Source organism: Colias eurytheme, chromosome 1, assembly GCF_061535395.1.
Source record: "Colias eurytheme isolate Ceu_HAF_F1 chromosome 1, ilColEury1 Martin Lab GWU primary, whole genome shotgun sequence".
In the NCBI taxonomy this organism is placed as follows: domain Eukaryota; kingdom Metazoa; phylum Arthropoda; class Insecta; order Lepidoptera; family Pieridae; genus Colias; species Colias eurytheme.
The window spans coordinates 8,967,172-8,992,901 of record NC_142980.1 but is presented as its reverse complement, the minus strand read 5'-3'; the positions used below and the strand labels follow the sequence as shown (position 1 = coordinate 8,992,901).

The 25,730-nt window shown below is 36.2% G+C and overlaps 2 protein-coding genes across 2 annotated transcripts in view; both read left to right on the top strand.

Moving 5' to 3' along the window:
- hiw (MYC binding protein highwire) overlaps window positions 1–13,923 on the top strand; it is a 72,445-nt gene extending 58,522 nt beyond the window's left edge. The window contains exons 46-74 of the mRNA XM_090103489.1: window positions 300–449; window positions 559–699; window positions 1,232–1,352; window positions 1,444–1,553; window positions 1,697–1,882; window positions 2,531–2,758; window positions 2,870–3,054; window positions 3,134–3,287; window positions 3,478–3,713; window positions 3,837–3,968; window positions 4,585–4,808; window positions 5,393–5,504; window positions 5,586–5,819; window positions 5,979–6,093; window positions 6,357–6,541; window positions 6,859–7,005; window positions 7,151–7,315; window positions 7,455–7,568; window positions 7,657–7,757; window positions 7,889–8,096; window positions 9,041–9,213; window positions 9,458–9,641; window positions 9,728–9,985; window positions 10,329–10,514; window positions 10,762–10,869; window positions 11,070–11,264; window positions 11,589–11,747; window positions 12,206–12,314; window positions 13,043–13,923. Coding sequence (XP_089959615.1) covers window positions 300–449; window positions 559–699; window positions 1,232–1,352; window positions 1,444–1,553; window positions 1,697–1,882; window positions 2,531–2,758; window positions 2,870–3,054; window positions 3,134–3,287; window positions 3,478–3,713; window positions 3,837–3,968; window positions 4,585–4,808; window positions 5,393–5,504; window positions 5,586–5,819; window positions 5,979–6,093; window positions 6,357–6,541; window positions 6,859–7,005; window positions 7,151–7,315; window positions 7,455–7,568; window positions 7,657–7,757; window positions 7,889–8,096; window positions 9,041–9,213; window positions 9,458–9,641; window positions 9,728–9,985; window positions 10,329–10,514; window positions 10,762–10,869; window positions 11,070–11,264; window positions 11,589–11,747; window positions 12,206–12,314; window positions 13,043–13,164 — 4,742 coding nt within the window. The 3' untranslated portion in view covers window positions 13,165–13,923. The remainder of the gene's footprint in view (window positions 1–299; window positions 450–558; window positions 700–1,231; window positions 1,353–1,443; window positions 1,554–1,696; window positions 1,883–2,530; window positions 2,759–2,869; window positions 3,055–3,133; window positions 3,288–3,477; window positions 3,714–3,836; window positions 3,969–4,584; window positions 4,809–5,392; window positions 5,505–5,585; window positions 5,820–5,978; window positions 6,094–6,356; window positions 6,542–6,858; window positions 7,006–7,150; window positions 7,316–7,454; window positions 7,569–7,656; window positions 7,758–7,888; window positions 8,097–9,040; window positions 9,214–9,457; window positions 9,642–9,727; window positions 9,986–10,328; window positions 10,515–10,761; window positions 10,870–11,069; window positions 11,265–11,588; window positions 11,748–12,205; window positions 12,315–13,042) is intronic.
- A 3,783-nt stretch (window positions 13,924–17,706) lies between these two features.
- On the top strand, window positions 17,707–24,675 carry LOC149911149 (sodium- and chloride-dependent glycine transporter 1-like). Its single transcript, XM_090110929.1, has 10 exons — window positions 17,707–17,840; window positions 20,813–21,053; window positions 21,162–21,304; window positions 21,595–21,638; window positions 21,751–21,843; window positions 22,393–22,653; window positions 22,796–23,000; window positions 23,272–23,485; window positions 23,568–23,833; window positions 24,095–24,675. The coding sequence occupies exons 1-10, from the start codon at window positions 17,817–17,819 to the stop codon at window positions 24,533–24,535; spliced, it is 1,932 nt and encodes a 643-aa protein (XP_089967055.1). The 5' UTR covers window positions 17,707–17,816; the 3' UTR covers window positions 24,536–24,675.
- The last annotated feature ends 1,055 nt before the right edge of the window (window positions 24,676–25,730 follow it).

The following is a 25,730-nucleotide window of genomic DNA, read 5'->3' as shown; positions in this document are numbered from 1 at the left end:
TTTTACTTACTAATCTGAATTCCTTAGATATTCCTGTTGTGTCCGCAGGACTCAGTGTAAAGACCTGGGGTTTGTGGAATTCGTCTAAAACTATATCCATAGCTACCGTTTCGTCGTGCTTGCTTTAAACACTTAATTTCAAATGCTAACGAACTTGTGAATAACTTCATAAAAATTTATAGAATATGTTATTAATTCAACGTTTTTACTCAATTTTTAGCTCTGATATGCATTAATCATATATTGTTTTTTACTGTTCTATTTTCGCATTATTTACTATTATTGACGGTAATGTTCAGGCATCGTACACGACGCGATAGCGTGCGCAGCATTCCTGAAATTCCACCCGCAGTTGCCAAAGGCTGGTGCTCCTGTTGTGACGCGCGGAGCTCCTCATGATACACCAATACCTAAGCCTCAGCGACATTCCGTCGAGGTTTCTAATGCTGGTAAGTACAAGTGAATATTATTGAAAATACATATTAAATTATAAGGGAATGTTAAAAACCGTGTTAATAAAACCTGGTATTTTTTATAAAGTTCCACTCTTTGTTGTAGGTCAATATCTCCGCATTAATCCTTCTACTTTGGAAACGCTCACTCGTTCAGGTACGGAAGCCAGTTCAAGTAGAGCTCGTAGAAGTGACTTTAACGGAACCATACGTGAAGAGGACTCACATTTACATAGTGGAGAAGCGGGTTTGTTTTATTCAATGGCAATTATTATATGTATAGTTACTTTATAGTTTACTTTATCAGTTCTAGAACTACTAGGTGAGAGCAGAGCAAGATGGTGTTTAATTAGATCAGATATTATGATCAGCTTTTTATATTATTACTAGGTGTCCCGGCAAACGTTGTTTTGCCTTGCTCTTATCACTTAAAGTGAAGTCTCATGTCCCCTAATGGGGTAAGAGGCAGATGCATTAAACATCTGTTTCACTGATCGAATTTCTTTAGAGACAAGCAGGTGATCAGCCTTCTGTGTCCTGCCAGACCGAGACATTTTTTTTTCGTCTCCACCGGGAATCGAACCCAGGACTCCTCGGCTCACGCGTCATCCACTGTACCAAGGAGGAAGTCTTATCACTTAGGGGTATGAAAAGTAGATGTTGGCTGATGCTCAGACCCATCAGACACACAAAATTTCAGGAGAATCGATTCAGCTGCGCGAATTTAATATATAAAAGCGAAGAGATTAATTATTAATTATTAAGCTTTTTGTTAAAAGGTCCGTCAACATCAGCGACTACTACATCCATAGTAAATGTGCTACCGCCAGCGTTACGTGCACTTGTTGCTCTGTGGGATTCTCTATGTGACGCCGATCAATTGAATGCGGCTACTGACAAGTAAGTGCAAGGATATGAGTTATATTATATTATTATATGTATACTATACAGAGAAAAATTAAATTTCCTTAATCGTATAAATTCGATATAGGCTGAGGAGGGATGAAAATAACGACAACGACGAAATTGGTCCGCTTGGTCCTGTATTGCGAAAAAATCGCAATTGGAAATATGGACCTTCCATGAAATTGCCATACACGGGTAAGTTTTTCAGCATTATTATATCAAGCTTACATTTTTCAATTCAATTGTTTAAAAAAAATCATAAAAAATTGTGAAAAAAAAAATATTCGTATGTGCTCTTTTCTTTGGTGTACAAAATGTAATTTATTATTATATCTCAGTACGATGTGAACTGTGTGGCGGAGCAAACGTGACCCCACCGCTGGCAGCGCACATGCGGACCGCGCACCCCGGCTGCCGCAAGCCGACTACCCGCGGCTACGACCGCGCGGGCGTGTACAAGCACACCGAGCCGATACCCTCTACGGCCGACTCGCCCGCGTCCACGTGCGGACAACTCGCACAAGGTATGTACGGGCACGGATACACGTGCGTGTAAAAAAAAAGAGTTAATTTTCTCACATTGGTTACATTAAATAAGTACACATTTCCATTACATATAAATAAGTGAGACTGGTGCCTAAACTAGGTAATAATAATTACCTGTATTTTAGGTCACCAGGCCCCCACTCCTCACTTCGTTGGATCACATTTTATTTATAGGTACTTGTTGAGAGAAAAGAAAACACTAAAAATTGAATATAAAGGAGTATAGAATGTACACAATTGCACATTTAAACTAGCAATATTGTAGAATAAAAATTATATCTATACTCTATATTCATCTCATCATTCATCACATGTATTTACTAAAAATCTAACTAATTTACGAGAAAGATTTTTATAGTGAAATGACTACACCTCATAGAATTACCGATAGAATTAGATTCCGAAGACCATTCCGAAATACTATATTATATATTTATATTAATTGTATACCTTAATTTCTTTTTATATTCACTATTGCAGCACATTTTTTCAAGTTTATTATTTTTCCTTATATATAATATAGTATGTTTGATAATTTTTCATGTTTTGTGGATATGTTAATTGATTTTATATAATTTCCGTTTTATTAATTTTTATACGTTTTGCGATTTCGTTGACCATTTTAGACCTTATCGGTGTGAAAATACGCGCTACGTTAGCAGCATACCAACTTTGGTACTTATTCTGCGAGAAATGCCGGGACAAGGCGCTGAAGACTAGCATCGTGAGGCCAAAGAAGACCGTCACTATAGCGGAGGTCAGCCGTCCCGAGAGAGTCGAACCTGAGATCGACCACCACACAATGAAGGACAATGCTATTTTCCTCCTGGACCTAAGTCCATTGAATAATTCAGGTACAATTGGTTTTATTCTTATATCAAATAAATTTCTTTTGAGATAATTAAAATTAATTTATTTGCTTATAGATATTCTACAGTGCTGACTTTTAATTATGTTGTTTTCAGAGGCCCCAAATGTTTCTCCATGGCAAGACATATCATGTCGCAGTCCGCCAACGCCTCCAGGCAGTCTGTGGCAGCCAGCTCCACCATTCCAATGCTTGCCTGCACTGGGTGTTGCCCCTAAAAGTAGTGCGGCTGATGCAGCAAGATATCATTCTCTTGGCCGACCAATGCCTGCTGTTAATGTGGTAAGTGGATCATTGAAGCGCTTAACACTGAGGACTATAACGAAAGGAATTGGGATTTGAAAATAATTATATTTTTCAGAATAATCCGTTTGTTCCAAACGAAATATCGAGTTCCCAATACCCTCGAGTGCATCGCTCGGTGTCTATGGGTCAAGCGGGCGGCCGCGATCTGGCGCATGCTGCAAGACCACCACTCGCTAGATTTGAGCCTGATTCTCAAGAGACGCTTTCCGGTAAGTTTTGAGTTTTGTATACTATGGATATAATTTTATTTTATTCTCCGATGTAGCACAATCATCATAATATTAAGAAATATGTTCGAAATGCAAAAATAATCGCTGGGTACAATGTCAGTTTCTAAATTAATTTTAACAAACAGGTAAAGAAAAGCATGGTTTATAATGTTTTATTACTTTATTTTAGGAGCTGGATCTTCTCTCCTGTCGCAGCCAAGTGCTGCTCTACAGAAGTTGGTTGGTTGCGACTGGACCACTGAAGGCGGTGGCGTTTCGGCATTTTCAACCCCACACGTGGACCCTGAGAGCTTAGTCAGGACACCAGTACTTTCGTTTATCCTGGCCAAACGAGACTTACAAAGTCATAAACAAAAGCTTGACGCTATTGTCAGAATTAACACAATTCGACAATACGCTTTTGAGGTACGATCGCTTTAAGCGTAATAAGTTTAATGTTACTTTAAAGATAATTGGGGCTTTCTGATTTCTAGTATTTATTTATTAAAAATTATTCGAATAATCAGATAAATTTATATTAATCTTCAGGCATTGAACTGGTTACTGCGTTCTACCAGCCAACCGACATGTGTGCACGACGTCATGTGGTGGTTCTGCAATGCGCTGGACTCGTATGCGCGTATTGTACAGCCGCCTCACCCTGCGGATGATAATAAGGAGGTTTGTTTTATAAGTTTAAGATATTTTAGGTCATTTAACATGCTGGCTTAATTATTACTATTACGAGAATAATAATTGACACTCAGTTATTTCATAATTTATTTATTACATTTTACACTTCATTGTAAGTAAATAACAAGTAATAACAACAGATAAATAAATGGAAAACATGAACATGGAAAGTGTACAATAGGCAGCCTTATTGATTAAAACAATCTCTTTCGGGCAATAAATCTTATTCGAGTTCTATGTTTTTTTCGACACTTTACGATACATTTGGATTTTAATTACATCACGTACTAATGCTGTACACGTAGACATACTAAAACTGTAAAATTTGCTTTTGTACAAATTATTATTGATTAAGTGTCATTGATATATATTTCTGTATATTCTAATAACCTATTTAATTCTTATTCGTCGAATAATCTATAAATCTACCATTTTAAAAACGTATTCTAATTGCCTGTATACGTTTACGTGACATTTTAATATTATTGTGTCATACTTTATTGGACGGATAAGTTTTATCCAAGCATTAAAAAATCGGCCCTTAGTATATTAGGTGTACAGTTATGTAGTGACACAGCAGTACGTGTTGAGGCTATCGTTCCAGAACGTACTGCAGGACGCAAGCCGCGGCATCACCCCCACCGCGGCGACGTCCGCGCTGTGCCCCGGCGGGCGGGCTGCACGCGGCGCCCGTGCCGCGTTCCACGCGTTCCTCGGCTCGATCAGCGCGCTCGCACCCTCGCTGCCGCCGGGCAGTGCTGCCAACCTGCAGGCGGTGCGCTGCTGGGAGCTGCAGTACTCGCAACATGACCGCGCCTTCTTACACAGGTGAGTAACTCGGGAGACCGGGCAGTTTGCAGTTTGTGAATTCAAATTAGATTAAATATGTCAGAAGTGTTCATATAAGGCTTTTGAAGTTGAATCAAGTAATCCGTTCAATGACGATTCGAAAGTGTTTCTAAAAAAATTGGTTGTCTGTAAAGTTTACTGACGATAGTTGAACATGACAACGTCCGATTGTGCTTCTTTGTCGCTCGTTCCGCGCTCACGCTCGCACTTTAAGCCTAACATGGAACGCCTCAGTAACGCCGCATGAGTCATGTTGTTTCGTGCGTGCAGGCGGCTCTATCGAATTATAAGACGTTGTCACGTCAATAAGTCTAATTGAAATAAATGTTTGAGTTTGAATTTGACAGACGGAGTGTGTGAATAATATAGTTTCTAAATGTACCATGTGCGTGATATCATACGATGTAGAAACTGCTCTCCAAACCGGTGTTAAGTATTAATTTTCTGTATTTTGACGATTCAAAAGTGCTTCTAACCGAAGTCAATGGAATAAATAAATGTCTTGAGTTGGATATTTTAAAAAACAAAATCTGTTCTCCCCTTTTAATGCTGCTCGGAATTAGATCGCAAGTATTTAGCGTTATCAGCAAGATTCTTTCTCATACTGAAGACGGCGCTTACGAAGACGGTCTGCTGGGAGCTTTACATGAAAGCTATCAAAGCTACTACAACAAGGTATCACTTTTACATAATATCATGATATTACTACCCATAATCAATTTAAGAAATTCTATAAAATTTATTTTCTATTTAAAGCCACAGAATTATGTATGGAGTTGCCCAGACGTGACCGGTTGGTGCACGATTACCGTTTCTTCGAGACAAGGAATGGCCGGTGCTCTTACTGACAATAGCACCGAGACATTTTGGGAATCCGGCGATGAAGACAAGAATAAAACCAAATGGATCCAGATCACTTATACTGGCGGTTCTGCTGAAGACAAACCCCATATTATCTGCATCCACATAGATAATACTAGAGATCCTGCTGTAAGTACACAACTTTATGGTTGTTTTATAAACAGCTCCTTTTTATACAAAATTGATACTTTTGAGTATTATTTTTTTGCGTTTTACTTTTAAATTATTACCAACTGTTTCTATTGACTACAATAACATTGTATTAACATTGAAATATTCATGTTTTAGACGAAAACTCAGATGGTGACGTTCTGGTACAGCACTGGATCGACTGATCTGCTTCAAATGATGGATGTTGATGTGGACACTAAAAACGCTCATTGGGTTTGCTACATAATACCCCGTAAGTATATCTAAATCATCGTGCATAGTTAGAACAGTTTGTATTGTTTCCTAAGAAATTTGCTTTAGGAATGATTAATTTTAAAAATAGGATGACATTCACAATAATAAATTAAGTTATTTTAACTTAAATTATTATTAAATTTAAGATTATACTATATTTCTGTTATGATTGTGTCATTTAAATAAGGTGGCTTTACAGGCTGTCCTAGTCCTAGTCAATTTGTAATAAATTATTTATTATGAAGTTTTTTGTATATATAGGATCATCAAGTACATCAGTGCGTGTACGTTGTGAGCTCCGCGGGCCGGACCCCGCAGTGCGTGTTCGACAAGTGCGTGTACTTAGCGGGCCGCAGTTGAACCCGTTGCAGTGCGTGCAAACACACCCCCTACATTCGCTAACTGAGAAGGATACGCTGCGTGTGTTCCGCTTGCTCACTTCACAAGTATGTATTACTTATAAAATAAAGATAGAGATTGAATTTGACGCTCAGCTGGCAAACACCCCAGTATTAAACGATTGCCTATACGTGTAAAAATAGACGGAAATATTGAGGTACCGAGAAACAAATAGGATAGCTGCCATTTTCAATCTCTTTAATTTATAAATTTATGTCTATTAAGTATAGGGAATGAATATTTTGTGTCTCCAAAATATTTGATTGATTATATGTACGTTTTGTACACATATAAACAAAATGTCAAACAAAATTAGCCTTAAATACGTTTTATTTCGTCTCCTAAATAACTATTTTGTTACTAGGTATTTGGGAAGCTTCTGGAATGGGAGCATACTGGCGACGCTGACGGTATAGTGGTCGGAGAAGGCACAGGAGATGACAGTGATCTGCGTGAACACGTCGTCGGTATACTGTTCGCAGGACATAAATTGACATCGCTACAAAAACAGGCTAGTTCTATAATGCAATTATATAAGTTTCGTGTTTCAATAAAATAATTCAGATACTGTCAATAGGACGTTAGAAGTAATCAGTAGGAAAAATTGTACATTAGATTGCCTTTAAATTGTAAATTTTATATGAAATGATTACTAGGTTATGGCGCATATTGTATGTGCGATCGGTTGCGAAGCTTCGCGCGTACGAGACGACTGGGAGACAGCCTTACTTTGCGCTGAAGCCATCGATAGAACTGACGATGAAGCCCAGCCCAGACTGACACATCAACAGGACAATTACTGCTTTGAAATGCTTTCATTGGTATGATCACAATTTAAAATGCCATTCATCTTTACCACTCCTATTACTCAGGGGTATTTTAATTGCTTTCTTCTGACAGGATAAAAACTATGGTTTTTCTATACGGTATCTTTATAATACAAAAATGAAATTGTTTTAGCTCTTGGCACTTAGCGGTAGCGTGGCCGGGCGTTCCCATCTGGCACAGCGTACAGAATTATTGGCTGACCTGTTGGCTCTGCTTCACACAGGCAGTGAACGTGTACAACGCCAGGTAATTATTATATTGACATAACTATACATTTTATAAGCAATTTTTTTGTCTATGATGATCCTTATATATATATTTTTTCTATTTCTAGGTATTATCGCTCTTGCGAAGAATGATATTTGAAGTACCACCACAGAAGATGTTAGCTGCTATCAACTATGGTGCAGATTTAGGTGCAGGATATGAATCAACGTAAGTTTAACAAATAAAAAACAAGTGGTATATATAGACTTGACATTCCTATCCTATCCTATCCATTGCTTTTAAATTAATTCTGAAGTGAATAGGATTACTTCCTCATGCATATTTTGCCCAATTTTTAGCGTGACATTACTGGATCACCTCGTGTGCTACGTGGGCAAAGCGGTGACAGTGCAAGTGAAAGTCAAAGGTGCAAGTGGGGCATCGTCCAACACGGTGACGATGGGCAGCACCGTGACTCCAGCCCCACCTGCCGCCTGGTTCATGAGGGGAGAAACCACCAGGAACCATGCTCAGATTGTTGTCAGACTTCTTACTGATATGGCTGAGGTGAGGTCCCTATAAAATTGTATTTATATACACTATACGTATATATATTATTTATTTAAGGGTGCGTATAAAGCAAAATTACCAATCTTCTATTAGATGGTACACGTGTAATATTCAAGACCAAATCTAAAAAATAAAATATATATCAAACTAGATGATATGTTCAACGATTCTGTTTAATCAAAAACATAAAATATTAAAATTTACTCGATAAAAAAAAAACACCAAGTTAGCTCTAATTTTCACACTTTTACGTTTTCTACTTGACATGGTAATACTTATTATGATTTTTTTTTCATAAACAATTATATTAAAACATTTGCAAGATATTTGTCAGAGCATTTTGTGTAATTACTTTTAGTTTTGGTTTTATCTGCGATAAACCACTTTTATCGTGACAAAACCAAACGTTTATCTCGAGAAAAAAAGAGCGCCAAAAGTGGTTTATCGCAGATAAAACCAAAACTAAAAGTAATTACACAAAATGCTCTGACAAATATCTTGCAAATGTTTTAAAATAATTGTTTATGAAAAAAAAATCATAATAAGTATTACCATGTCAAGTAGAAAACGTAAAAGTGTGAAAATTAGAGCTAACTTGGTGTTTTTTTTTATCGAGTAACTTTTAATATTTTATGTTTTTGATTAAACAGAATCGTTGAACATATCATCTAGTTTGATATATATTTTATTTTTTAGATTTGGTCTTGAATATTACACGTATCATCTAATAGAAGATTGGTAATTTTGCTTTATACGCACCCTTAACTTACAGTAATTAATAAAATTTTCGCATTTAACGCAATACTATTTTATCGTTGTGTAGTGAAAATACATGTTATTTGAACTATTTATGTAAAATCTGTGATAATCCAGAAAATGACCATCCACAGCATAAATAAAAAAGCTTACTTAATATTATATTAACTGTTATTATATTTCAGGATAGAGTATCGCCTGCTTGGGGCACAGCCACGCGCATGGCTCTCGCTGAATACGTAAAGTCCGTGGCTGATATGGAAGAAATGGATCGTCGCCCTCAGAGGTGCATCGCTCAACCAACGATTTGGTTGGCTTTAGCTGCATTGTGCATTTGCGAACAAGAATACATGGATCTGTAAGTCGATTTTTTTTTCTAAAATGAAGAATGTTTCATATTTTAATTGGATTCTATTTTATAATTTTGCAACTAACCTTCATCTTCCTCAAGTCACATTTTAATTTTATATGTTCGTTTTATTTTATTTTTTTATCTGAAACTGTATCACATAGCCTACTCATAATAGAAAACTTATTTTTCTACTACTGCAAAAACGAGCGATTAAAAGTAAGAGTTTGTAGTAATAATATACATATTTCAGGATAAACAACTCCGGTCGCGACTCTCGTAACCGCGACTCGATAGCGGACTCCCGCCAGTTCTGCGTGAACCACGACGATGGCATCACCCCAGCGGTTATCGATTGCCGCACTTGTGGCCCTCTGTGCTCGGAGTGCGACCGATTCTTACATCTTAACAGAGCAGCAAGAACTCACCACCGACAGGTAATAAAGTTTGAACAGCTTTAATTAGTTGGAAAAATGGCGCATATTCTGATTTGCACAAATAATATTGATAATTTGTTTTGCAGATTTGCAAAGAAGAAGAAAGCGCGATCCGCGTTGACATCCACGAGGGTTGCGGTCGAGCCAAGCTATTCTGGCTCCTGCTTCTCGTGGACCGGCGAACCCTCAAGGGCTTGGCTGAGTTCCGTTCCGTGGCGGTGTGCGAACCTGGGGAGGTGGTGTGCAGTACCAAGAGCTTGGCTGGTGTTTGTCGCTTCTGCGGCACTCGCGGCAATTCCGGATTGCTCGCTATTGGCAACGTGTGCGCAGATGCACAATGCCAGGTATGATCAAAATGTAGACTTATTCATATTTTACGGAGGAATAGGATACGTTCCATGTGATTATATTTTTTTATGTTTTTTTTCTTTTAATAAGCGAATACTTACGTCATTGTGATATTTTTGTTGTCTTGGCTAATTTAATAAATACATGTAATTCTTGAGCCACTAGTTTCCATGCTTTTTCATAGTTCCTTAAAATATTGTTATTTCAATAAATAATGTGATTTTTTTTTAATATTTATATATTTTTTCAATTTCAAATTTCTTTGTAATACTTATTTAAAACATATTCCAACAACTTAACTTAGAATACCCTATAAACTTGTAACTACCCTACAAACAGGAGTACGGTCGCGAAGCGTGCGCGCGCATCCTGCCGTGCGGTCACATCTGCGGCGGCGTTCGCGGCGAGCGGACGTGCCTGCCGTGCCTGTTCGGGTGTGCTGGAGCACATACGTTACGGCAGGACGCGGACGATATGTGCATGATCTGCTTTACTGATCCGTTGCAGGCTGCACCTGCTATACAGGTACGTGCTTGGCTTACTATTGGGTTAGGAATTTGGTGTGTAAAATTATGGGAAGGTGTTCGCCGTAATAAGCAGTTGAAAATTTTTGAAAAGGTATTTAGTTGCACTAAGCTATTAAAAGCATTATGTTTTAGCATATTAAAAAAAAATGTCTCTCTTTTCACGATATAATTTTAGACTCTTGGTCAATATGAGTGACTTCTTTTATGAAATACGTCTAATTTAATCTAATCGTATTTTATAACAGCTATCCTGCGGCCACGTATTCCATCTACACTGCTGCAGAAAAGTACTCCAAAATAAGTGGAATGGACCTCGAATCACCTTCTCGTTTTCGAAATGCCCCATATGCAAAGTAAGTAGCATTTATCTTTTAGAAATTCATAATATATATATGAGCAATTTTAATGTTTTTTTTTTATTATCAAAATTACATGACATTAAGAATCTGGAATACAGATTTTATTTGAATCGTGAAATTTCTACCTTAGCGGTACCTAGGCGAAAACATACGAAATACATTCTTTACGACTTCCCCTTAAATTTCCTATTCAGGAGGACATAGTACACTGGACTCTCGACGACCACCTCGGGCCAATACGCAAGCTCCGAGAGGAAGTACGGCGCAAGGCCCTGATGAGGCTGGAGTATGAGGGTCTGGCCAGCAGCTCTAAAGGCAAGACATTGGTGGACCCCGCGGGGTACGCCATGGAGAGATATGCGTACTATGTGTGCCATAAGTGCGACAAGGTACGTAAAAAAATAAATTACTTTATAAGCGAGATCACTAAATATTTTAATGTTATTTGTTTGTAAAATATTAGTCCTATACGACTCATACAGATGTTCAAGTTTTATGGTCTCTACTTTAACCAATGCACAATTTTCTATTTTCTCAAACTTTACACTTCCTTTTGCAAGAAGCTTGCTACTTATATCTTTTAAACCTTGCAGTTTCTCTTGCAATAATGATTAATAATTATTCATAAATATTGACCAAATTAACAATTTCATATCCAATCTCGCATAGAACACGTTTACGACTAAAAATATAAATTTTATGTTCGTCCACAGGCCTATTTCGGCGGTTTGGCCCGTTGTGAAGCGGAGTCGAACAGTTCCTGGGACCCCAAAGAGCTGGTCTGCGGTGCCTGCAGTGATGTGGCTGGAGCTAGGATCTGCTCCAAGCATGGCTCTGACTTCCTTGAATACAAGTGCCGATACTGCTGCTCGGTAAGGAACATATTTAGGTTTGATTCTGTACCATATAAAAGAAAAAAAGACGTGTGGCACTCGGGGACTGCCGCGGTAAAGCTATTACATAGCATGCCTTCAAGCCACACCTCCGAGCCCGTCGGAGCGGGGAGCGTGAGGTTTTTTCGTTACGGAATTTCTCGATTCGTTCCCCGCGCTCAAGACCCGCGATAGAAGCTATGCAATAGCTTAAAAAGTATTATATAAAAGAAGGAATATTTAATTATTTATTTTTTGAGCTAAGAACATTAATTTTATTGTTCGAACATGAAAATTATATTCGCTAAGTCCTTTCCAATGTTTGCTATTGAGGATTACTAAAATATCAGGATTTAAATCTCAATAGTTGAACAAAGTACATGTATAAATCAAAGAATCCAATAACTATGAAACTTTGAAAAAACCTACTAATTAAACGTGCAATATTCATGTTATAGGTCGCTGTATTCTTCTGTTTCGGCACTTCCCACTTCTGCAATGCGTGCCATGACGACTTCCAACGCGTGACTAACATCCCTCGTCACCTACTACCACAATGCCCAGCAGGTAAAGGAATTCTTATTCCTTTGTATTACTCATAATATAATGTTATCAATATCATTTCAAACGTATCTAATTCTAGGTATCATTCTATGCAATTAACCATTCAAGTTTCTAATGCATACATAGAAATATGTTTAGTGCAATAATACGAGTACAATTCCCGTTCCAAACTATCAATTTTAATAGTAAAACTAACTTTTCGTCTGCGGCCTCGCCCACTTTCTCTAAAACCTAACATATTATATACTAAAACTTTCCTTTTTCGTCACTGTATTAAAAAATAACGCCATTAAAATCAGTAATTTTAATGATCTAAGCCTATAGACGCATCGACGGCGCAAAGCGTCTTTGTTTTATACTAGGTATGTAGTCGTGTATTATACTTGTGCTATATTTGTCTTGATTTGAGCTTATAGTTACAATACAAAAAAAGACGTGTGGCACTCGAGGACTGCCGCGGTAAAGCTATTGCATGCTATGCCTTCAAGCCACACCGCGCCCGTCGGAGTGGGGAGCGTGAGGTTTTTTCGTTACGGAATTTCTGGATTCGGTCCCCGCGCTCAAGGCCCGCGATAGAAGCTATGCAATAGCTTAATAAATTTAACACAATAATTAAAAGCCTTTCACTCGCATGTTTCCACTAAAGCTTCTAACTTCTAACCTGCGTTAAAACCAAAAAACAATTCAAATAGTACCTTTTTATATAAAGTCCGTTCATATAAACGTTCCAGGGCCCAAAGGCGAGCAGCTACCAGGCACAACAGACGAGTGCCCGCTGCACGTGCAGCACCCGCCCACCGGCGAGGAGTTCGCGCTCGGCTGCGGAGTCTGCCGCAACGCGCACGCATTCTAAACGTACACCCAACTATATACACGCAGCAAACAGTCACAGTTGAGTTCCATTGTTGAAGTGAAACTTCTTTAGGAGTAAAATTTTGAAGGTCATGGCATACCGTCTCGTCATGGAGTAATGAATTTGCTACCTTTGAATCTTGCCAAAGAAGTTTCACTTCTGACACACTTTTTTTTCAATTATTGCCAATATGTGAACCCAATGATAGGAACATTTTTCGAAACTGAAATGTAAAAAGCGTGAAGTTTAATTTGTGAATTAAAAACGGCCCTAGATCGCGTAAATAGGAATAGTATCGATAAGGACAGACTGTATATAAAATTGCGCAGGGTAGGGCGAGACGGTATGGTGCTTAGTAAGTAAGGTTTTACGTAAAATACGTGACAGCCGAGCCACATTGTACCTAACTCCTAGTTCCGGCTCGAACTGCTGACCCGCTCTCAGAAGGAAGTTTAGTAGGATCAGAATGCTCCTGTGTTTCGTTCGCTTCTTCCCAAAGCGCCCAAGAGCGCCCTTCCATTATTATTTTTTATATTATATAATTTGAGAGTATCAGTTACCTTTTGCTAAATCTGTTAACTCTTTCACTTAATTATAATCGAAGTCGAAATAACTTCCCCTGGCTCTACTTTTGCAAATAAAACGAATAATAAAAAAGAAGAGAAAATTGTTACTTCCTTATTTAAGTCTTATAAATTAATAAACATTTGTTATACAAAAACTGATGATCTAAAAACAGCACGTTTTATAATTTTTATATAAATAAATATGTACTATTATAACTATCGACTGGCTATCCCTCCATATTTTACTTTCTTATATTGTAACGTTTGAGAATATTAATTAGCAACTTCGACTAATCTACAATTGTTATTTACTTTCATACGCTTTTTATATAGATATTCTGAAAGTTTGTAATGGATATAAACAAATCGGGAATTCGATGTGGTTGTAATGAACGATGCAATGATAATTTGTAATTTTAATTTTTATGTACTTTAAAGATTACATCTTAAAGTCATAATTAAAATTGAATCAAAATTACATTGTAAAAAAAACAATAACAAGCTCATCTTACAGTCGTAAGTCGCTTGTAAATATTAAATATTAACTCAAATTTAACTACGTACAATCGCACATTTGAAACTACACAACGTCCATTACATAGTGCTCGTAATTGTGATCATAATTTATAGAGTCAATAAGGCTAGGTTATGGAACCTTTGCAGTAAGTAATATTTTAATTTAATAAAAAACTAAAATTTCATCATAATAATATGAACTATAATAAAAAAATGTCACAAATTTATATTCGCTAATCATTATAGCTCGGATCTTTCACAAGGCGTCATTAAATTTCCTATAACACAACTAAGAATTGTAAAAAAAAATGACATAAGTAATTTATTTTCCATATCTAAGTGAACAACTAATATTTAAATATGAGATTTTAATAATATGCCGTTTTCACGAGGACTACGGTAAAGCTTCAAAATTGGCATCATTAAAAGGAATAATATAAGACAATGAGAAAATACTTGGCTATGGTTCCGATTATATCTATTACATTATAACGATAGGCGCTACTATGGACTCGGCATATTCATTGCGTACTTTTAACGCGAAGTTAACTTGGAAAATGTTTAGTTTTTTGATGCTCGCCTAAAATTATTTTTTTTTTAATCTCAAAATTGAAAACATTACCTTCAAATATTTCTCACAGGAGCGGCATTTTATTGCATTATTTCCAATAATTATAAATCATTCAAGCATTTTATTTTTATTATTATATATTGTCTTCTGCAAAATTGAGGATAGATAAATCGCGTTATTCTTAAACTTTGGTGATTCCTAAATTTTCGAATGAAATTTGAATCAATAATATTTAAGGATTCTACCCACTACAACTACTATGACCGTAACAGGAATGTGTCAGGCAAAAAATGGTTATTTGTATTGAAAAGTATGAGACTATGCCCACTAGATCGATATATTACCGATTAGCACAAGCTTTCCGATCCTAATACCTTCCTCTTACGGTCATAGTACGTTGTAGGGGGTAGAGTTCTTAATGCGGAAAATTGAGCATCGAATATTTTACTTTGTAATTAGTTGTAAATTTATTATCGTTTCTCTTTTTCATATAGGTTCTGCGATTATTTAAATCTGCGAATTACTAATTAAGTTTCATACATTATTGCTAATGTTCCTCTAATTGCTTTAATACACCTATATTTTTGTTATTCGTAATTATCATAGAATTTGATTTCGATTCTTCAACTATATATTCATCGTAGTATTGATGTATAATCGTAATATCTAGATGTAATAAAGGTAAAATCAATGTTGTGTATTCGTTATTATCTGTGTCTAATATAATATCGTGAAATATATGTTATCTTTGTCAGTCTTTGTGTAAAAATGTTAGAATTTCCCTGATTTCATTCATACATTCTTGATTAAAAATGAATGTAAAGGTAAGGATTATATGAAGTCATTCTGAATGAAAACGGTAAATTAATCCCCAAGATCTAATAAAAAATAATTATAGAACAGTAAAATCAGCGAAATTCTAGCATAGTATCACTGCTTATTATTTCCCCAATTTGTATTATATTGTTTATATTCTCCTGTACCGAATTTTAATTTTAAGTTAAGTATTATAATATAAATGCGTAAGTTTTCTGGAACTTCTTTTGTACACAAAGAAAAGGTTTTTTTTGAGTTGAGTTTATAGAAAATATTCATACATATTTTCATAATCATAATTTTGGTTTTTCCCATTTAACATCCATACTTCCATACTAATATTATAAATGCGAAAGTAACTCTGTCTGTCTGTCTGTCTGTTACTCAATCACGCCTAAACTACTGAACCAATTTGCATGAAATTTGGTATGGAGATATTTTGATACCCGAGAAAGGACATCGGCTACCTTTTATTGCGAAATATGTACCACGGGCGAAGCCGGGGCGGACCTCTAGTTCTTAATAAATAACAAACATTTCATATCGCTAAAAACTTCGCATTTATAAATTTAGAGAATTTCTGTGGATATATTTATTTAGTCTTATTTGTATAAATTTCATTTATTTAGTATCACTTAGATATTGCGTTTATCCCATTATTGTATTATTATTTGCTTGCAAAACTATAAGAATATTCGACGGTGTTGTTTCCAATCGATGTCGTAAATCTAACCGTGTAACATTTTATGTATTACAATTTAACAGTAGAATCGATGTGCAGTTAACTAGTTGAAATTCAATCTTGATGTTCAATGTGACTAAATGTTAGATTAAAAATGGACGTCGAGCAAAAATCATTGCAAAGTGGGGAGGATTGAGCTGATTGCGTATTATATCTAGGCGTATGCAATTAAAGGAAAGATCTATTTTTGCTCGATTGTCGTCGTGTGGTTAATTACCTTCTATACTAATAACATATAATTGTATCTAATGCTCTATCTTCATACATAAAACTCGGTCGATTGTGAAGGCAGATAACGACATTCTTTTCCTGCAAAATCTGTTACACTCCATAACTCTTTGGGACGCAAGTACTTAATAAATTGTAAAAAAGAAATATTTTGTTTAAACCTTTCGAATTAAGACAAAACGGCATAATATAAAGAAATCATTTTTATTAAGATTCACCATTGTACCATTCCCATGTCGTTTCATTATGTAAAATTCAATTCAATCATTTGACGTTGGATGCACTTTAGATTTCTCTATCTATAAAATTATTTTAATGTAACAGAATAGGCTAAGAAGTTTTGAAATAAAGTCTTAGAAATATATTTTCTTTTATTCACTACCTACCTAGCTACTTAATAAAATAAATCAATCAAACATGTAATTGTTGAGCTGGCAAAGTTGACTGAAAAAGCTACGAATAACGAGACCCGAATATGCCTTTTACACAATACATCTACACTAATATTATAAAGAGGAAAACTTTGTTTGTTTGTTTGTTTATTTGTTTGTTTGATTGTAATGAATAGGCTCATAAACTACTGGACCGATTTTAAAAATTCTTTCACCATTCGAAAGCTACATTATCCACGAGTAACATAGGCTAGGTTTTATCCCGGAAATCCCACGGCAACGGGAACTATGCGGGTTTTTCTTTGAAAACGCGGGCGAAGCCGCAGGCGGAAAGCTAGTCGTTCATATTATAAGGAACTATTAATTGCTGGATCGTAAAAAATTAAAAATGTAACGTGTGTACGTGTGCTGTACACGTAAAGCACTTGTAAATTAACTCGGATGCAGTATACTTACTGTTCATATTATATTCATCGCAAATTGAGAGCAATAATTGTGTGTGAGAGTAAACAATTACGGTCATAATAATTATAAAATATAATATCTTCGTTGATCAATAAAACAAAGTAGTTATTATTTACAATTAGCATGGTATGTGTGAATTGGTCAGTGCTGGTGTATTAGATTAGCAATCGTAGTTTATTATCTTTGTGTAAACAAGCAAGAGAGACACTTCACTTTCATATCAAAACGTCGAAAGATTCGTCCGTTGTAGTCGATATCTTTATCTTAACTATATCTAGAACAGGCACCAAATGTCACACATTTCTTGCACATCAGTTCGGAGGATTGTTATTATGTGATTTGTGTTGGTTTTCATAATGATTGACTTCTATAAATTAAAGGTAATATCTGTTTTTTTTGTGATCTGTAAATAAATAGATGGTGCTTTGTGCTATTTACATAATTGTCAATCTAAATTTATGATCGGGTTTCGCATAGGGGTCGACAGGTAGACAAATGATAAATGCTGTGTTAAATTGCACTTAAGTTATGCGTATTCCCCATTTTTTTTATTAAATAAGGTACAATACCTACAAGTCGTGTTTTTACACGCTTTATATTAGTTTCATCTGTATGTTTGTATGTTTGTTTGTAACCGACTTCTTGGGGCGCGATTTGGACCCACTTTAAACGGCCAGATTTCGTTCAAACTTTGTAGATTTATAGAGGACCGATGACAATACACTAATTTTATAAAATTATTCCATTTTTCAATTTGCAAAATATGATTTTTGTTAATTTATATAATTTTCATCTATAGTCGATAAGGTAAGAAATTAATTAAAATTTTCTATAATTTTTAAAGTGAAACTTTTATTACATCGTCTCAAACTTTTTGGTCTGTGTAGCGCATGTCGCGTGACGGTCGGCTGCCGAGTAGGTATACCTACTCGGCAGCCGACCGTCACGCGACATGCGCTACACAAAGCAGTGTTCGGAACCGTTCGAACAGTTTCACTTTTACCGTGGTTTCATAAAACCACACAACATTTTTTTCTATACCGAACACCGAACACCGAACACCGAACACCGAACACCGAACACCGAACACCGAACACCGAACACCGAACACCGAATACCGAACACCGAACACCGAACACCGAAAACCGAACACCGAACACCGAACACCGAACACCGAACACCGAACACCGAACAACGAACAACGAACAACGAACAACGAACAATGAACAATGAACAACGAACAACGAACAACGAACACCGAACACCAAACACCAAACTGTATCATTTTTTGGGAATAAATGTTTTTCTATTCTATTCTATTCTATTCAAACACCAAACACCAAACACCAAACACAAACTGTATCATTTTTTGGGAATAAATGTTTTTCTATTCTATTCTATTCAAACACCAAACACCGAACACCGAACAACGAACAACGAACAACGAACAACGAACAACGAACAACGAACAACGAACAACGAACAACGAACAACGAACAACGAACAACGAACAACGAACAACGAACAACGAACAACGAACAACGAACAACGAACAACGAACACCGAACACCAAACACCAAACTGTATCATTTTTTGGGAATAAATGTTTTTCTATTCTATTCTATTCTATTCAAACACCAAACACCAAACACAAACTGTATCATTTTTTGGGAATAAATGTTTTTCTATTCTATTCTATTCAAACACCAAACACCGAACACCGAACAACGAACAACGAACAACGAACAACGAACAACGAACAACGAACAACGAACAACGAACAACGAACAACGAACAACGAACAACGAACAACGAACAACGAACAACGAACAACGAACAACGAACAACGAACAACGAACAACGAACAACGAACAACGAACAACGAACAACGAACAACGAACAACGAACAACGAACAACGAACAACGAACAACGAACAACGAACAACGAACAACGAACAACGAACAACGAACAACGAACAACGAACAACGAACAACGAACAACGAACAACGAACAACGAACAACGAACAACGAACAACGAACAACGAACAACGAACAACGAACAACGAACAACGAACAACGAACAACGAACACCGAACACCAAACACCAAACTGTATCATTTTTTGGGAATAAATGTTTTTCTATTCTATTCTATTCTATTCAAACACCAAACACCAAACACCAAACACAAACTGTATCATTTTTTGGGAATAAATGTTTTTCTATTCTATTCTATTCAAACACCAAACACCGAACACCGAACACCGAACAACGAACAACGAACAACGAACAACGAACAACGAACAACGAACAACGAACAACGAACAACGAACAACGAACAACGAACAACGAACAACGAACAACGAACAACGAACAACGAACAACGAACAACGAACAACGAACAACGAACAACGAACACCGAACACCAAACACCAAACTGTATCATTTTTTGGGAATAAATGTTTTTCTATTCTATTCTATTCTATTCAAACACCAAACACCAAACACCAAACACAAACTGTATCATTTTTTGGGAATAAATGTTTTTCTATTCTATTCTATTCAAACACCAAACACCGAACACCGAACAACGAACAACGAACAACGAACAACGAACAACGAACAACGAACAACGAACAACGAACAACGAACAACGAACAACGAACAACGAACAACGAACAACGAACAACGAACAACGAACAACGAACAACGAACAACGAACAACGAACAACGAACAACGAACAACGAACAACGAACAACGAACAACGAACAACGAACAACGAACAACGAACAACGAACAACGAACAACGAACAACGAACAACGAACAACGAACAACGAACAACGAACAACGAACAACGAACAACGAACAACGAACAACGAACAACGAACAACGAACAACGAACAACGAACAACGAACAACGAACAACGAACAACGAACAACGAACAACGAACAACGAAAAACGAACAACGAACAACGAACAACGAACAACGAACACCGAACACCGAACACCGAACACCGAACACCAACCACATACACACAGGCCATTAGTTTGTTTATAAGCGCATTATCAATACGATGAAGAAACATCGATATCGCACTGATATTTATTGGGCTATGTCCAGGGCTATGTACTAGGAGTACAAATATTGAATCGTCTATCATTATTTGTCAAAATCCATTGATATTTTAATTGATGAAAATACATGTGGAAAGTTTATGTGCCAAGTTTAAGTATCATCAAGAATGATTAATATACTTGAAAACTATCAACATTTTACTTCCTCTTTGTAGCTGATAATTAATTTCTCGATGGGTCAAGATAATTCAGTATATTCAATAATATTGCAATAGGTATGGTTAATGTGGCCGCAAATGCGTGCCCATCTCTGCACTTTGGCCGTTGCATACAGTTTGAACAGCACGTGGCGCATTCCTCGAGATGGCTTCCGTTTTGGTGGATTGGCTTATGGTCTTGTTATGACGTTGGCAATGCTCATAGTGGCTTTACCAGCCGTCATACTACAATTGGCCACTGGACAATTGAGCCAGCAAGACGCTGTTGGTGTATGGCGAGCAGTGCCTTTCTTTAAAGGTAATTCCTTATCTTTCTTAGTAATGTCAATTCAATATTACATAATGTATCTCTACATACCTCATGAGAACATTTTAATTAAGAATGTGAAAATATGTCTATTTTCAGGTATTGGATACATCAGACACCTAATATCTTACATCGGTGCTGTGTGCGCAATTATTTACTTGGCGGTGTCGGCTACGATTTTTATGTTCACACTAAACAATACAATACCATTTAGTGATTGTATAGAGCTTGTGGATGATGGCGTGAGTTTATTATAAAATGGATGTTACAAGCGTGTCTAGATATTAAGATTTATACTTATTTGAAATCTGTTCCTTGAGTTTTCAGAAATGTGTCCGGATAAGCCTTCTTTCAGGATTGCATCATTTTCATACATTCTAGTTTACCATATTTATGTTAAACACGAATTATATATATTTTATATTGATATAAAAATTAACCCTAAATTTGGCTAAGTGCAAATCTCGAGAACGTACGAACTCATTGAAAACCTTTCCCATCCATTAAGTTTTTTACAAACTAATATTTACAGGGTCAAGACTTGGATGTTATCCAAAATGCTACATTGTGCTTCAAGTAAGTTATAAAAAAGATATGATCATTAAAAAGAACGTGTGTCAATAATCGACCTGTATGTAGGTACTTTTTAATGAACGATTCTGAATAATTATTGTTCTTTACTTTACAGTCAAACAATCTTGGCACCGATTAGCGAAAAACCAGAATATTACACCGCATTAGTATTGGTAATTGTTTTCCTTTGGATTCTCTTTCCTTTCCTGTAAGTATGTAATTTATAATACAAAGCTTTGTAAATATTTTTGTAGTACGTTAACAGTGCTATATTACTTGCATATTCAAATTATTCTGTATATATGTAAATGTAAGTGGTTAGTGCTTATTTTAATATGCATGCCCAGCTGCCATAGTGGTAACTGGCAGTGCCAAAATTGTCGCGTAAAATAATCGTATTGTTGATAGATGATACAGCACAAATGTATAGCTATAGAACATAGAACTGATTAAACACTACAAATTCATTTGAAAACGCTCTATTTCTAACCATTTACACTGCAACTGCGAATGTTCTCAGAATGAGGAAAGAGCGCGTTAGCTGGCAACAGGAATCTGCTACTTTCTACAGAAAATTGTTATAAACCAGTGGCGTATTAAATATTAATGCCCAAGAATACATAACTTATAGATACATACTAATGTATTAATGCAAGGTATTCCGAATGGGAGGTGGAGAATCAGTTGCACAAATAATGTGTCAATTAACCTATTATTCATCGGTATGTATTTATTTAATAACCTATTTTATTTTCAGACTATACAGTCCAGTTAAATCTATGAAGCGAATTTTCTACACATTGGGGCCAGCCTTACAAGTATTATGGATTATCATAGTATGTTGTATCGGAGATAAGGCTGGATTAGCTTGGTTAAGCAAGAAAGAGGATTGGGCGAATTTCTTAAGGCCTGAGATATGGAATATTGCCATTTCTCGCGCATTGTTAGCGGCTCAAGTCGCTGGTGGCTACTTAATATCCGCTGGGGATTCAATTTATGCAAATTCGGATGTGGAATGGTATGTATTATAGCAGTAGTATAAAATAAGTAATTTAAACCTACAACATTAATTACATGTTTCAGTATTGTTGTTATTGGAAGACAAACAAATATTTTTCTATTTACGCAGAAAAAAAAATAACGTTCATGATTTTTTTCAGGACACCAATTGCATTCGTCGGTATAAATATTGTGACAATTTGGTTTGGTCTTATTATTTGGTTTGCTCTCGGAAGTAGTGATAATGACACTTCAAATTTTGCTGTACTCGCACAAACATACAATATTACTGTAAATAAAAATCTGAGCGCTATTTGGCCCCTTCTTATATTCGCAACTTTGTTTTTATCTGGAATCATTAGCATGGTAAGTTGTAATAAAATATATATTTTTGTTTTCTTACTAAAAAGGTATTCATGCGTCTTATATAGGTATCCTAAACACTGACCAAATGCCAGATTTATCAAGTTATCAAACTCTACTTTTAAGTAGTTAGTTTAACTTAACTTTTTTTAGTAGTTTTGCATTTGCCACTTCAATCTAAGTCAGAAACCTTAACCAGCACTAATCGCTGCTACTCTCTGCATAGTATTACTGATTTCCAAAACTATTGTATTCTTTTGGTTGCTTATTTCAGATATCCTTGCTATATCCCATCTATGATCGTTTCCGTCGTATCGGTGGATACAGGTGGCGCTACATTTCCATATGCAGTTCTCTAGTTGGTTCCGGGATAGCTGCCGCAGCACTGATCGATAATTCGATGCTTACTATGTTGGAAGACACAATACTCCCATTCCTCATTAACTTTACAACTGCTATTGAAATATTAGTCTTTGTTTTCATATACGGTACGTCTCAGTAAAAGATAAATTAAAAGAAATTACCAGTATTGTGGAATAAGATTTGATTGTTCGTATTATTTACTTCTAGGTTGGAAGGTACTTTCAGAAGACGTAGAATTTTTGGCTGGCAGACAATTGATGAAGTATTGGGTGTGGGGTTGGTGGGCTGCACCTGGAATTCTTCTTCCATTTCTAATTTGGTGGTACATCGTGAGGTTTCTAGACGATCCCCTGTGGAGCGAGCCGCCTTGGGACTCCACTGCCCTAATTGTCGCGACTTCAATCTTTGGCCTTATTGTTATAATATTTGCCACATTTTCCGTTGCCAGACAAGTGCAGTATGATATTGTTGGGGTAATTATATTCACATTTGTATCGTTAAAATTATAATATGGTTTGCGAAATATCTGTTTATATCCTACTGCTCGAGCGAATTTATTAGATTTTCCGCAATTCCGCAACTGTTTAACAAAGGAAAAGGCCTTGCAACTTTAACTGTTAATACAACAAATAAGTATTAAATGTAATTATTTCTATGGTATTTATGTGCAATTTTCAACAAAGAAAAAACGGGAAATATTATCTTGAATAATTTATTCATATTCTCTATTACAGAAGTTAAAGTCATCATTTAGACCCTCGCGGCATTGGGGCCCAAGGGATCCCATAGCTCACTATTATTGGCTAGCGAGGCGGGAACAGCTGGATTACCAAGGGCCCCGCTCTCGGTACCGCAGAAGGCAGTTGGGTCAGTTTTCGGGAACATCAAGCATCTTAAGTATTTCTAAATTACAAGAAGTCAGTAGTGGTACATCGGTTGAAGTGAAAAGGCGATCCAACTCGGACGATTGGTTGTACAGTTACAGAAAGGATTATCTGTCAGAAATGTTCGACATTCACTACCCCAACAAAAGGCGATCGAAGTCTTTAGACTGGGAGATCCCGCACATAGTACCCAATGGAGGATACAAAAAGTATGAGAATACACCGAGTTGCGATACAACTCCGAGTGATTCTTATGTTACCGTTGAAAATATCCCAGTCTCCAATACTTAGAGGACCAACATGAAAGATGACTACTATATTTTTCTCTATTGAATTTAAATATTGTGAATGTCTAGTCACGACTATTAGTTTTAGTGAATGTTTTAAGTACCTCATAATTTATTATCTAAGTTAGTTTGATTAAAGTTTTGTTAGAATTTAATCTATGATGTTGTTTTTAATGAAATCCTAGAACATTTGAAATCGTTTGCGGCATGATAGGTTATACCACCAAGCAAGGTAAATAACAAGCAAAAATCAAATAATGTTTCATATTATATTGTTTGAAGAAAATAATTTATTCAACTGTTAAAAAACATCGGACACTGCGTGAATATCCTAAATGAGCAATGCCCTTCGCAATGTGTATTTTCCCTAAAGCAACCTTAGCAAACTTTTCACAGCGCCACAATTTGACCAGGAAGTGAATCAGAGCGGCCTCCTCTAGCGGGGCTACGTGACTCTTGTGTCTGTGACCTTCCTTTAGGAAGATGACTGTGCTACCTTATACGGTTTAGCCTATGCTTTGTTGATACGAGATTGACCGATATAATGTATTCCGGGCGTATCGCACATGCGTCACACGCTGCACCGAAAGCATGTCGAGAAATATAATTGCTCATTATATTTTGCCGCGGCGCACATTTACATAATGATAGCTGGATATGTTTGTAAACTTATTGTTTTACTTTGGTAATCGGTAGCTTATGCTGGGTAGGTAAAGGACCCACTTACAAACATTGTGATTGATAATGAACCAAACAGCTATAGCAGGGGAATAAAAATTATCATAGGCGATCTCTATTTCATTATTATTATTTATCTTCTTATTAAAAGCAATAGCGTACCATCGAGTTTTGTTGTTCGGAGTGGTATTATCATAGTAGCTAATATTAGCACAGATATTAGTCCCCTTATGAAGAGGAAACCGTACGGGCATGCACATTGTACAGGTAATAGGGAATGATAAGAAAAGGCTCGGTCGGCTTAGGTCGATTTTTTTATTGAAAGCAACATTGAACCAAGTCAATAATTTGTACAAATCTTTATGGCACTGCCACATTGAGAGCTATGACCTAAAATTTCGTTAATTAATTCTTACGTATGAAGTAATTTTTATGAATACAAGAGCTATCTATATATATTTAAATGTAAATATAAACTTTATTATTAAATAAAACAAGACAAAATAGAAAAGTCCTATAAA